General features: G+C 43.9%; 1 protein-coding gene across 7 annotated transcripts; it reads right to left on the bottom strand.

Moving 5' to 3' along the window:
• Nucleotides 1-4,324: 4,324 nt before the first annotated feature.
• Nucleotides 4,325-14,464, bottom strand: LOC136524383 (uncharacterized). Of its 7 annotated transcripts, none has more exons than XR_010776187.1 (4): nucleotides 13,243-14,464; nucleotides 9,063-9,278; nucleotides 8,927-8,996; nucleotides 4,325-4,651 (listed from the first exon to the last, which is right to left on the bottom strand). XR_010776187.1 is itself a non-coding variant. In XM_066517782.1 (2 exons), the coding sequence occupies exon 1, from the start codon at nucleotides 14,412-14,414 to the stop codon at nucleotides 13,263-13,265; it is 1,152 nt and encodes a 383-aa protein (XP_066373879.1). In that variant the 5' UTR covers nucleotides 14,415-14,464; the 3' UTR covers nucleotides 4,325-4,651; nucleotides 13,243-13,262. The 7 variants fall into 7 exon arrangements, 2 of the variants coding, with proteins under 2 accessions (XP_066373879.1, XP_066373880.1); XR_010776188.1 differs by having other exon boundaries at nucleotides 8,927-8,989; XR_010776186.1 differs by lacking the exon at nucleotides 8,927-8,996 and having other exon boundaries at nucleotides 9,063-9,313.
• Nucleotides 14,465-15,132: the final 668 nt, after the last annotated feature.

Below are 15,132 nucleotides of genomic sequence, written 5' to 3'. Positions count from 1 at the left end.
GGCGGCGGCGCTCAGATGACGGCGACAATGGCGACGGCGGAGTGAGGACTAGGGTTTCAAGGCAAAAGCAGGACAGTAAAGAAAAAGAAGAAAGAAAGCCTTTAAATAGATTTTTATAGCAATAAAAATGCAGCCCATTAGGCCCGTTTAAACACGGCATGAGAATGCAACGGTTCATTTCCCAACACAACTGACAAAGCTAAAATGACGGACGACACACTTCTACACAAAGGTACAATTCAACGGGTAGATTTTAGACTTATCCATCCAGCACTAAGGCAGAGTTAACATATTGCTACAAAAAGAACTCATCAACAATGAAGCAACGAAGGGTTACCTCACAAGGAACACAAGAACTCGATTCTTATAGAAATAACTCACGAATCTCATAAACAACCAGGACATCAGCAGAAAAAAGAATAGCAACCCAGAAGATAAGACTCTTTCCATTATAAATGGCTTCAAAAAATACAAGATTACACATCTTATAAGACCCAACGAACTCGGTACTACGACGATCAAGGTAGCAAAAAGGAACCCGGACACAACTAGGCTCTGGAACGACTACGTGTTCCAAATTGCTACTCGGTAGAACAAACCGCACTCGGCTACACTGTTTTCTTCAAAGGACGAACGCAGTACATCCGAGGCGGAAGTTAGCAGCACGGCGGGACAACATGGAACAGGGAAGCCCAGCAGGCATCTGTCTACCCAAGTCTGATGTGACACCAGATTAGGCGTTGATATACACCGGACAGTCGCAGGGCAGGCAAGGGGGATCTACCTAGAACTGCTGGATGAAGGAACGTATCCCACATCATAAGACTTCCTCCAACTACCGCCATGTACCTCCTGGTATAATACCGCTGCGAGATTAGTCTACCTCTAATCTCTATCACAAGACTCCCTCTAGCTACGACAAGATACACAAGAACTACAAGATACGCCTGGGGGCTGCTCTACTTCAGAAACTATCATATTCATGACTGCGGAGACTTCAAACCACGCAACAAAATGCTTGATGAATCAAAACATCATACCAGGAGAGTATTTATAGACAAAAGGAGCGGCGCACATGGACCGAGAGCACCAACGGAACAAATCTGACAAAGGACAAAGTGAAAAGACAGAATTCAATGAAAGAGGACTCAGGTGTGAAGGAACAGTACTCAAGGACAAGCATATTTGAAAGGATATATCAACACTGTACAACTCATGAACAAACAACATTTACACTCAACCACCACCATACAACTACATCTGACAACAGCAGACTACCAGAGAATATGCCAAGACCCTGCATCCGAGTTCTTTCTGAACAAAAGAACCCGGATATATGCTCGGGGACTGCAACAGGAGAGGTTTTCAGTTCTTTGAACAACTCAGATTCAAGACCCTCCAACTCTTTGTTCCAAATAGCAAGAGGCTCGGGGGCTATACTCAGTGAGTGCCCTTTTTTTTTGAAAAAGCGCACATCACTCAGAAGACTTCTTCAAGACAACAATTTTCGAACAACTCAGATTCAAGACCCTCTAACTCTTTGTTCCAAATAGCAAGAGGCTCGGGGGCTACACTCAGTGAGTGCACTTTTTTTTTCGAAAAAAACGCACATCACTCAGAAGACTTCTTCAAGACAATAATTTTCAAACAACACAAGATTCAAGACCCTCCAACTTTTTGTTCTAAATAGCAAGAGGCTCGGGGGCTACACTCAGTGAGTGCACTTTTTTCTTCGAAAAAGCAAAAAGACTTCTTCAAGACAAACCACTTCAAGGACTCAAAACAAAAAGAACCTGGACCAAGCTATATCCGAGTTCTTTTTGATAAAAACCCGGGTATATGCCCAAGAGCCCTTCGACGAAGAATTAGAACAATTTCAAGGTAAGACCCTCTAGCTCCTTGTTCCAAATAGCAAGAGGCTTGGGGCTACACCCAGATGGATGTACTTTTTCTTCAAAAAAGCACATACCACTCGAAGATCCCAACAAGCGCTACATGGTTTCACTCAAGAAAGTACTCGGACGACGCTTGTTCCTGCTTGGCAAGACCTGAAGGAACAAGATGAGGCTTCCAGAGCTCAACCATGAAGTGCTCGGGGGGCTTATCGGTATAGGACCCATGGGATACTCCACAAGGAAGGGAGAAGATCCAATCTAACTAGGACTTCTTTCTCTGTAATCTTAGTAGTAGTATTATTCTGTGATCCTATTAGGAACCTCGTTGTAAACCGACTAGGACTCTGGCCTCCTGACTATATAAAGGAGGACAGAGTTCCTGGAAGATAACGGACACACATAACGCAACATAAGACTTTACAATCAATCCAACACAAAGGCTAACGCCGACTGGACGTAGGGCTATTACTCGATCACGGTCGAGGGCCCGAACTAGGATAAATCGACTGTCTCTTGCGTTTACCGTCGAGTTCTGCATACGCCGAAGCCCGAACAAACTGCCCCGAGTACCCCCTGTGACAGGCTATCGGTGGTGAAACATCGACAATACCCTCGAGAATAAATTTTAATTTCTATAAATATTTTTGCTCAATTAAATGGCAAGCAAATAAAAAAAGTAGTACCTCGAAGTACCATGATACTTTTCCAACCACCGTAAAATGCCTCTTTATTTATAACCATCACCAAATGTTTTTATAAAGAAAAGGCTCTTACAACTCTACTATCACATCTGGTATAATTGTTTACCATGTTAAATGCTTAGACATATCTTTGAATAAATATTTACTTTCACTACAACTTTAATCATATGTTATTTTCCTGCTGCAAGTCTTGTAAACCTGTAAAGTATCAACTCTTATTCATGTTACATTATAATTATTCTTTCCGCTGCTGTTATAAACATGTTTTGTAATAACTCTGATTTTATGTAATTCTGTGACTATATGAAATGGTTAAGAATTTTATAAGTTTTATTCACTTGTTTATGATTATGATAAAAAAAAATGTAGATTTTTGAGTTCTTCCGTTGAGTGTACTCGACTAGAACTGTTGAATTTAGTGTGCTTCTCTGGTAGTTAGTGTCTAATAGAAGACAAGTACTCTTGGGAGTTGATTAAATTAGACGGTTCTGCCACACTCCTCCCTGCCCGCCGCCACCTCAGACACCGTTGTGGCCGCCGCCAACCTGACCGTCGGCCGCCCACTCCTAATAGCAATCCCAGTGGACTTACCTCAACTTCCTGTCGCCGGCAGCCGCCCACCGGCTGTCCAGCCCCACCCGCTCGGCGGCCGAGCTCGCCACCCGTCGAATTATCGACAGCGCTTATTTCGTCCGCCACCTCTGGGCCCCTCTCTTTTCTAAGGGTGCCGGTATTGGTGGTGGCGGTAGCGGCACACAAGGCTCGCGGAGGTGGCGTATGGAGGAACTGGACACCCGATTAGTATCATTACCGTAATTTATTTACCCATATAGAATAAACAAAAGTCTTACCTGCTGGGTTTGTGGATACGAGCGTGGTTCTGTACTATTCGAACCATGAACTGCTAGATATATAACCGACATGCAATTATAATTTAAAGCCATCCCCAATCTAATTGTCATGATCCGATCGTTCCCATTGTATAATTATTAATATTATGAGCATTTTAGCATTTTAAACTCAATTTTAAAAAGTTGTATACAAAATTCTGCATTTTCTAGGGCTATGTAATTTTCGTGCTGACAGTTCAGTCCCTCACCGCCGTACGGTCCGTGAATACATCGATTCAGACTCCTCCTGTCTGAAATAGTGCACATACATAATTATAGAGCCCAGACTATGGTACCGTTTAAATCCGTGCTTGCATCTCAAATAGCAGATTCATCGCTAAACAGCATCTATTTCAGACTCACGCCTCTTATCACACAATCTAAGGAAATCAGCCAAACCATAAAAAAACAGATGTGGGAACTTTATGATTTTGAAGGTTTTCTGGTACAGGAAGCTTTTCCGTGCTCAGTATGTGACAGAGTATTCCTTTCACACAATACCCAGAACTCGGGGTTTAAATGCCAATGCCCAAATGAGGTTAACTCTGTAACAATGTCCCATGCTCCATCCTAATCAGCCTTACGCTCAGAAAGCTTTCAGGAAGTTGCATTAATCCATTTATGTATGCAAGCCTAAACTCTTCATGGCGTTGAGTACTCATGAGAGTCATGAAAGAAATATAAAAACAAAAATGCTAACTCATTGTTAAACATGAAACATCCAAACCAGATAAAGCCTCTGCAAAACCAATATTCTCATTGTTAAACAGCAAACGTCCAAACCAGATAGAGCCTCTGCAAGAACATTATTCATGAGAACAGTAGAAGAGAATAAAAATTGGTTCTGGATATGCCGATAGGCAAAAAAGAAAAAAAAAAGTCAAGCGCTAGACATAATCACAAAAGTCCAGGTAAATGAGAGGTGATGGTTAACATGACTATCAACAAATTTGAAAGTAACTATCTTTATCTCAAAATTTCACAAAAATTAACTGGATCTACCATCAGGAGAAAGATCCATTGCAATTTTGTACATGAAAGGGAACATAGGTTCACAAACATTTTACAGTACATAAATCCAGCCCTCCTCTTCATGCTCCTTTGCCCTCCTTGAACATTCAGCCCACTTTGTGCAGCCTTGCGAGAGCATCAATTAAGCTATGAGCTGAAAAGGTATAGATATATGTATCAGAAAATTCAAATGATAAATAAATTCAGACCAACTCACTACAAACTGGCAGCAGTGCTGAATCAGCAAGGAAATTATAATAAACTTGCTCAGGTTTTTCAAGTGGTTCAGCATGCACAAAAAGGACAAAATATCTTTCTACCTATGAAGTATAATCAGAAACACAGTTTTATGAAAATATAGCAACAATCCTGCATAGCCACACTATGAGGGTTTTTTTTTTGGGTGGGTGGGTGGGGGGGGGGGGGGGGGGGGGGTGTTGGTGTCAAAGATGACCATTAACATCAAATCATCCTGAGCAAACTCACTTCTTTATTCATATATATGTTGCCAGCCGCCTCCTGCATGCATGAAGCAGGAACTCTTGGCCTAGGCGATTTGGACGGTGACACCAAACCAGTGGCATGGGTAGTTATGCGTCCACATGCCGAGTGGGCGCAGTCGGTCTCTATTTCAAACCCCCTCGTCACATCAGCTCCAGTTGCCCACGAAACAGGCGCTGCCAGTTATGAGGCGGCACATGACGTGGATTCTTGGTGAGCCAAACAGCAAGGAAGGTGCACACGGAGGTGCTTCATCTGCCCCAGCTGTTCCAACCCCCCATCAGCCCTCATCGTTCCGCATGGGTCACACAGTGGAGATGCACTTGTGGCAGTTGTGGTGGCTGACATCATTACTGCAATGCCTGGCCATGAAGACCCCCCTCGCATATATGGTTTGGGAGTACATGATCAGCACACCATCACTACTCATCTTGTATAGTCATTTGATATTGCAACTTATTTGATGGGCATGTGCCCTTCATTGCTGCAAAAAGAGGCACGGGGCAATGTTGCCACTGTTGGGTGCAAATGGATGGTTGTGGTGGAGCCAGGAAGGGCTCAACCTGGCCAGAGGGCAAAATGGTCAATTCATATGGGTTGAGAGTGGAAAAGATAATCAAAACACTAGAAAAGATCGAAGCGGCAAATTTGCAAGGGTGGCAATTTTTTGGGTGCTAAGCAATCAAGAAATACATTTTGGGTGGCAAATGTGAGAAGTCCACTGTTTTGGCCTTTTGGGCGTCAAGAATCAAATTGGTTGTCAAGGGCGTCGGGGTTCAGGGAGGAAGGACCTTGGCTACGAAGCTCGTAGTCTCGATCGGTAATGGGACGAGGTTTTTCCCCTCGGCGCCCTATGTTGAAGAAGGGAGATTAGGAGTGGAGATAACTGTTATTGCTTAAACCTGATGGAGTCTCATACAAGATGTAAATAGGCCCTGGGCCACTAACAAACCAGAGATGGTAATCTCCTAAACTCAGGCCGTGGCTGATAGCCTGCCTAACCAGAATGCCTACATTGCGCGAGACGCGCTCCTGGCCGCAGTCCCTGCGCATGTACTGCTTGCCCCCACATGACGTTGGCCCATTAGGCAAGACACACCTTATTGTGGCCATGCCCGAACTTCTCGTTACAGTTGTAACACAGCCCCAAGCGACAGCGTTCCTCCATCTCAGACGGAAAGAGGCGCTTCACCTGACGCCCCTCCATGCTGGTGGTGGGGGCAGCGCCAGCTGGGTTGGAGGCGTGGGTGGCAGAAGTCTTCTTGCGATGCTCAGAAGGATCAGATCTCAGAAGAGCTGCCCTTCACTGCGTTGGTCTCTTGAGAAGCTGCTAAAACACTGAGGTACTGATGCAGAAGGTGACATGGAACTAAGACGTGTCTCTTCAGCAATCAAGGCAAACAACACATCAGCAATGGATGGAGTAGTAGGAGCATTCAACAACTGCTTACGAATGGGCCCAAAATCAGACCTCAATCCATGACAAAACTGATATATGAGGAATTTCTCAATGAACTTGTTCTTCTTTTTTTGAACCGGGGGTGATTGAATCCCCACCTGAATATATATTGCTATATATCAACAGCCTCGTTTTTGGGGAAAAACAAGGCAAAACCCTTTCGTCGGGTTAAGTTTGGAAAACCAGACTAAAACCAATACAGCAGCCCCAGCACCAAGGCGAGGTTGTGGCACATCCACGAGTATAAAACTTGTTCTTTTTAGTACAACAGCTAGAACACCCTTGCTCACACTTAGGAACCATGGGGACAAAAGGTCCCATCACACGATCAAAAGGCGGTGTATTACTCTAAGGACATCTCATTCTGCTGAAGGTCATGAAGTCCTTGCATCAGTGTAAGCAGAAGAGCGCCACTATTCTAAACATATCACCCCTGCAAATAGTCCCACATCTGCTTTGCGGACTCATGGTGCTCAAGACTCGTTATCAAAAGAGGCTTCATACTGGTAACAATGGCACTCATCACACAGGCCACATCATTAGCCCAAGCTATCACTGCAGCAGGCACCAGAACCATCCTTAGACTTATCAGCTGGAGGAGCGTTTGTCAAGTGGGATGCAAGACCATGGCCCCTTAATATAGTTTTGACAGAAAATGCCCACTCTTGATAGTTAGACGGACCATTAAGCTTCATAGGGAAGACAATGAGATTGGGCTATGACATGATTATCTGGAGAAGGCAACACTCAACAACAGCAGACTCAACAGGAGTAGAGCAGAGCGGACCCGAACAGGACAGCATAGAACAGAACACCAAGCAATAGAACACTGCAGAACAGAGCATGGACAGAACACACCACTGCAGTCCAGCAGCAGCAGAACAGAGCATGGACGGAACACACCACTGCAGTCCGCAGCAGCAGAACAGAGCACAGCAAAGCACACCACCGATGGGGAATATCGAGGAAGGCGAGCGGGCAGCTGAAGGCCGGCCGAACGTTGGCACGTGCAACGATTCGCGCGAGCGGATAAGTGAGTCACGACGATTCGCGGGCGGAGGAGCGAGCCACGGGCAGAGTTACAGGCCGCAGTGGATGGACTGGGAAGCGCAGACGGACGGGAAGCATGGCGACTCCGTGACGACAGGCCGCGAAGACGAAGAGCCCAGCTGCCCAGGTAATGGGGACAACGACGGGTCACATGGGGCGAACGAAACACGCTAACGGGCCACGCAGACAACCGGTACGGGATAAGGGGCGCAGACGATGCGTAGCCGCGCGCGCAGGAGCGCAGAAGATCAACGGACGGGCCGCGCAAGAGGCAACGACAGGCGGGCAGTGACGGGCCACACCTAGAAAAAATGGATCATGAGTGGACTAGATTAGATGAGTCTAACCCTAACCCTAATCCATGGCTTTGGTACCAAGTTACTGACCTCAGGATTTGAGAAGATGAGCACTCCAGTAGTGGAGATGACTATATATAGAGAGAGCCACATGGGCCATATGGGCCTACATTAGATGGGCCCTTCATACACTAAACATTTTTTAGACAATTGCGGTCAGTGACCCTTAACCCCGACCCATGACCCAACCCAAGTTTCTGGTGATTGTGTATCATAGTTTTTTTTTATCTAATCTGTTGTTTGATTCCATTCTTTCTTCACATTTAGAAGCACTTTTTTTTTGCAACGTTTCGTTTTTTAGCGGAAAATACAGCAGGGGAGGCCCTAACTGTAAGCTTTATTTAACAAAAATAAAAGAACAACACTGTACAAAATTTGCAACTTTTCGTGGACTTTGATAAATGTATTGTGCCCCCAATTACGAATCAATTTTACATGATTATACTGTAAGGTTCATCCTTACTCCTTTTGTTTCAACGCCAATTCTAAGAACTAAAACTACATCTACAACACTAATGTAAAAAAACTTTGAATCAAAAGAATTTAAATAAATTGGCAAAGTAAGGTAAGATACAAATATTGTACATACTAAAATTTCCTAGCAACCCATAGACTTTTGATGTCACCAAAACACCAACAAGATCAACATGGATATCCAAAAGCTAAATAGCCTGCCTCTAGCGAATCTAATAACTTTGACATTGTTCCCTGTTTTTAAATATATGACACTTACAACAAGCTTGTCCTAAATGTCATATATTTGAAAATGGAGGGAGTCTAGTTAATTAGTAACAAAGAAAGAGGTTCATAAACAACTCATGTGAACTAAAATATAAATATAATAGAACTCATGGAATAACCAAGATGCTCAAACAACAGTTTGCATGTGAAGCGACATGTTTATTTCATTGTTATGGAATTAAACCACATTCACAACAATGTGTCTGTTATTCATCTCCATATCCAATAGAACAAGAAGGCATACATTCTTATTCAACATTAAATGGCCATTTCTAATTCGTGGATTTATTAAATCCCTGCAACTATGGTAATCAAATATTACCTTTGGAGCACGCGAAACTGATTGCAATCTGTGAACAGAAGTAAAGGACTTCCTTGCAATTTACTACACGCTTAAAATGGAACAGAAGTTAATCCTCGAAATTAGAGCGCTCTGAAAGCAGAATTCCAATGCTTACCAGGTTCATCTCAGCTCATAATTCCACAGAAGCCTCATCAGATTCTTCAATAATGTGAAGCTGTTGCAGCATGTAATCAGGAAAAACCAGCAACTACATGGCCGCTGAGCTGTTTTAAAAGTACTGCTGTTGGTTCCATATGATCACAAACAAAAGTTACTATGTTCATTTTTCTAGTTTCTGGCTGCGATGCCATCTCCTGTTGCCAACAATAACCTGTTGTACAATAGTAACTTTCATTGATATGACCGCTGTAATTGTTAAAAGGAAAAGAGTGAAGGTTACTATCTTCTGACAAATGTTTGCAAGTTTGACAATATGGTCTAATAATTTGCAGCAGTGCATGCAGTACAATGCTTACTACATCGAAAAATTTGATTGAACATCTTAAAATATAATTGTTCACACACAAAAATAAAAAGACAGCAAAAGATGCCTCAATGACATTGCAAATAATACATTGTTGTTAGTGTTTGAGAAGATTCATACAATTAAAACATTTCATTGCTCAGTCAATCTAGGAATCTCCAAGGAGACTTTTGCCGGTAAACTTCAGGTTGGTGATCAGATTGTCACATCTCAAGAGGATAAACAGGATGCTGTTCTGGATTTCTATGATAATCTGCTAGGTTCGACTGAAGACAGAGACTATACAATAGACCTTGCTGCCCTCCATATACAGCAACATGATCTTGCGTCCCATGATGAGCCATTCTTGGAAGAGGAAGCATGGGCAACTACCAAAGGCATGCCATTGGACAAAGCCCCGGGGCCAGATGGGTTCATGGGCCATTTTTTAGGTCCTGTTGGGACATTATAAGAGGTGATGTGCTGCAGGATCTTTCAGCTATTGAGTGTGGTCACGTTTTCAGATTTAAACTCCTCAACATAGCTTTCATAACTCTGTTACCCATAAAAAGGCGGATGCCATGCAAGTTAAAGACAACAGACCGATTAGCCTTGTATACAGCATTGTGAAGTTGGTGACAAAAATCCTGGCCAACCGATTAGCTCCTTTGTTTACCAGTTACAAATCAAAGTGCTTTTGTGTGAGGAAGGAATATTCACGATAACTTCTTAATTGTCCAACAAATGGCTAGGAGTCTGCACAAAAAGGAGCCACACATCCACCTGAAGTTAGACATTTTTAAGGCTTCTGACTCAGTTTCTTGATCTTTCTTGTTGGAAGTATTACAACAAATGGGTTTTGGTTGGTGCTGGATGAATCTCATATGTCTGCTGTTATCTACCTCCTCGACACAGATTATTTTGAATGGAGAGCCTGGGGAATCTATATCTCATCTTTGAGGACTTTGTCAGGGAGATCCTTTGTCCCCAATGTTGTTTATCCTTGTTATGGATGTTCTTAATTCCCTGGTGAACCATGCTGCTAAAATGAATCTGCTGCAACCACTTGCTGTCCAAGGAGCCAAGCACAGGGTTTCTTTCTATGCAGATGATGCAGTAGTATTCCTTTGGCCTTCGAGTGTTAATCACCATACTATCATGCTGGTGCTACAAATTTTTGGCCATGCCTTGGGTCTCAAGACTAACATGACAAAAAGTTCAGTGACACCCATTCAATGTTCAGAGAAGGATTTAGTTCTCACCTCCAATATTCTGTTATGTGTTTCCCTTGCACTTACCTTGGCCTACCGCTCACAATACGTAAACCTACAAAGTCCGATCTGTTGCCACTAGTGGATAAGGTCGCTGGTCATCTTCCAGGTTGGAAGTCTTCTCTCATGAACAGGGCTGGAAGATTAATCATGGTAGGTGTCGTGTTGACAAACATCTCCTTTCCTCTGCACTATGCTCAAATCTTGATGCTTTGTTTCTTTGGCTCTTTGCTGAACTTGCGTAGATGAAAATCGAAGGCGGCAGCTTGCAGTGGAAGTCATCATGCCTGGGCCTAATCCTGAAGGAGGTGCTGGTGCAAGCTCATCAGTTGCATCAGGTGGTGCTGATTCAGCATCCTCAGCTGCTCCAGATGTTTCAGCCCTTGTAGAAAAGGCTATAGCAGCACTGCCTCCAGAACTTGCTCAGCAGGCTAAAGATCCCAAGAGGAAGGCTTGATCTCAAGACCCAGGATGGAAGTATGGGTGGTGGCCAGATCCTACGAAGAAGGAATTTATTCAGTGCATTTTCTGTAAGAAGGTAGTGCCTGCAGGAATCGGTCGGTTCAAGATGCACCTTGCTGGGGGTTATGGGGATGCAGTGAAGTGCCCAAAACCACCTCCAGTAGTCCAGTGAGAGATGACTATTTACTTGAAGAAGAATACAAGGACTACAATTGTGGCACTTCCTGGAGATGGTGAACAAGAACAAGAAGCAAATGAAGAGGATGAAGTTACTGAAGTTGAACCAGCGAAAGTACCAAGTTCTGGGACAAGACTCAAGCGAGCACAATCAGAAGCAAAGAAGAAAATAGCTCAAGCTACCAAGTAATTGGAGTGTTTTTTCCCATGTAAGTACCACTGCTAGTTCGAAGTAAAATCAATTATGTATTTGCGATATTGCTTGCAAACCAATGTGTTGTTCATTATTTTTTATGCAGTTCCACACCAAAAAGAGGAACAGATTAGAGCACAAGAGGTTAAATAAATTGGTCTATGTCAGTTACAACAAAAAGATGTCAAACAGGTTTAAAAAAATCAGAGAGCTTGGTTGCAAAGGACAGAAGAGCAACCCTCTCACGCTAGATGAATTTCAGTGGGATAATGAATGGGTGGATGAGAATTGTGAGGAATCGACTTGGGCTGCTGTTGATGAAGCTATTGGTGCATCTGAGAATCTACAGGGCCGCAACTTGCCTAGGGCTGCTGCTGCTCGTGCAGCAGCCTCTGTCAGTCAGATGTATACCAGGAAGCGTCCAAGGACTGCTGCAGCTGCAGCTGCTGCTCCAGATAGCATTGATGATGAAGATGATGACCATGAAGCACAAGTTCAGCCAGATGCATCTAATGCTGAAGTAGGAATGGAGGTGGATGGAGACTCGGGTGGAGATGGAGGAGGAGGCTTCAATTTGGATGATGATTTGCTTATTTAGATTTAGATGGTTGCTGAATGCTGATTGAATGGCAGCTAGTGTTATCTTAAAAACTCTGAATGTTGTTTGCAGTGTTTAATTATTTAGTTTGCAGTATGTACTCAGTACCCGTACTATATTAAGTAAGCTGTGGACTATGCTAGTTTTTTAATTCCTACTTTTCTGGATCTGGATTGAGTATGTGCTGCTGTAATGCTGTCAGTCTGTCACACTATTCTTTTGCATCTACTTACTCAAGTTATCTATTATTCCTGCAGAAAATAAGCAAACATATGGAGGCTGGGACAAGAATATGGAGTCAGATCTCATAGGTAAGTAACCAACTAACTAGAAATATGCTCGATGTCTACTATATAAATATATAATATATGGTATATTATATATATACCATACATATATGATATATACTTATATAGTCCTGCTATATGCTGGACGATTAGACCGATCAGGGGTCGATTAATCGTCCTGATCGTCCTAATCGGTACCAGACCGATTAGGAACGATAAGAATACTCCCTTCGTTTCAAAATATTTGTTCATGGCCATGAGAGTAACCGATCCACAATATTTGCTCACTGAGGATATCCAGAATGTAATTATAGTAGTATTTCTGCACCCCACCCCTAACTAAATACCCTAATGTAAGAGAAATGAATGTATTTTAACATATAACATATAATAGGGGTAGGAGCATGGATGGTCATCTTATATTGATTTTCCTTTTGGAACTATAGTATATGTCCCTAGATCCATGCACGAAATATTAGAGCAGAGGGACTAAGTTGCAAGGTTGTTGATAAATTGCAAGACTAGGCATGAGTTAGTAAAAGGCTAAACACTCCCTTAGTGGACTGCAGCAGCAAAAATAGCAAAGAAGGGTACGGTGACCTACATGAGGAAAGAACTAGATGGCCTAAGTGACAATGTGATATTGTCTTAATGGCCGTTCATGAATTAATAAATATTTGTAACATCATCTAACCCGGATGACATTTCCCAATGGCATTTTGCATCTTCGACATCTTTGCAATGGCATATAACTAGCATTTACTTGGGCAACATGAAGTTGCACTGGATGTTGTGCTTCAATAGCAGAATGACATAAAAGGCATTTGTTAAAAGAAATTAGTACCTCAGAATGGCACAAGCAGTCTATTTCATAGGAGCCACCCCATTACCACCATGATCAGCATCTATGTCCATCCCATCACACATGTTCCGGCTCTCAACATATCCATCTTTTGCCAACTTGCTTGAGCTCCTTTTGCTATACTTCTTATAGGGATCCACCAAATCATCCTGCTGTGTAATCACATGAGGACCTTTTCTTTTAGCTTTCATGCTCTCCTCAGCGTGTTTACCTTTCACACATTCCAGCGCAAGAACCACTGTGACAGAGGAATCAGAACTCCTAAGGCACTTTAAAACCCTGTTGCAACCTGGTTCTTCTTCTTCATCGAGCTGAGCCATCATATTGGTTATGCAAATCTCCTGATTTATGTTGCAAATCCTACCACCAACCCCATCATTCTTCCCCTTGCCTGGCTCGGCAGAGCCACCACCAGCTGAATTACCCGAACGTGAAATCCTCTGTGATCCATTCATTGCCAGGTGTAGCTGCAAAGCTAACTCTTCGTCCAGCAGAACCGGAACACCACTGTTCCTCCCCACCAGCCCACTGCTGCCAACAGCGTTGTTCCCCCGCTTGGAAGCCAACTTCACCTCCGCAGCCTTCCTCAGAGCGTTCTCCCCAGCAACGGAGGTACGATCCCAGAAGCAAGCCTCCAGATTCAGCCCCAAATTGAAGCCCCTGTTCTTCGATCTCACGGTGGGGCAGCAATCGACGCAGAGGAAATCCTCCACATCGACCGGCTGGATCACGGTCGTGCGGTGTTCGGCGGGGATACAGGATCGGTGGACACAGCGCTTGCAGCGGCGGCAGACGACGGCGGAGTCCTCAGGCGGCAGGTTGTCGAGGGAGAGGCAGTAGGAGCATACAGCGGCGGAGCGGACGAGGGAGAGGCATTCGGCGCAGAGGAGGACGACGCGCCATAGGGAGCTGAGTGGACGGACCGGGCGGCGATTGGACCTGGCCCCCGGCTGGGGCGTTGGGAAGCGGACGCCGCAGCAGTGGCACAGGCTGAGATCGGGCAGGCCACGCGCGGGCGCTGGCGGCGCAGGTGGTGGCAGGGGCGGGCGAGGGGCCGCAGCGCGGCGGCGCGGGCGGTGCTTAGAAAGGAGGCGGGACGGCGGGGCGGGGTGATCGGCGTCGGAGGCAAGTGCGTTAGGTGCGTCCTGCACCATGGGTGACACCGTGACAGGGTGAGGTTAGGGTTTGAGAGTGGCGTGGTCCGGAATGGGCTTTCGGGGAGCGGTGGGTTTGATTTGAGTCTTTCTAACGTGCCACTAAAAAAAAGTTTCAAATTTACCGAGGGGTCTGTTTGATGATACCTGTCTCATAATATAATTTTTTTTCCCTGTTTAGCATCTAAAGTTTAAATCTTCATATTTATCCTCTTTTAACATTTTCTTCACTTAACGGCATTTCCGTTAGTTTCGACATATAACGGTGTTAACTCTAAGGAAAAAGGACAATTTTGGTCCTCCTTTGTTTTCGAGTAAGATTATTTCTTGAACGTCATTTTCTGTTAGTGTTTTTTTATCATTTTAAGATATTTTGGCACCATATTTTTTTTCCTGTTGGCACTAATTTTTTCGGTTCTCATTTTGTTGTCGTTCCATTTAAATATCCTTTCTTGAAATGGCAAAAAAAAAACGCTAACAAAAAAATGGGTGCCCAATAAACATACTAACTGAAAAACAAAGGAGGGGCAATTATCCTTTCCCCTTAGAGTTAGCACCGTTACGTGCCCAAACTAACGAAAGTGTTAGTTAGGGAACAAAAATTTTAACAGTAGATAAATAGGAAAGGTTTGAACTTTAAGTATAGAGAAGAGGAAGTTTTCTTTATGCCAGACTATTTGAGTTAGGTCTAAGGGCATGTTTGGTACATCTTATGGTC

Source organism: Miscanthus floridulus, chromosome 18, assembly GCF_019320115.1.
Source record: "Miscanthus floridulus cultivar M001 chromosome 18, ASM1932011v1, whole genome shotgun sequence".
Lineage (NCBI taxonomy): Eukaryota > Viridiplantae > Streptophyta > Magnoliopsida > Poales > Poaceae > Miscanthus > Miscanthus floridulus.
This window is presented reverse-complemented; position numbering and strand designations above follow the sequence as displayed.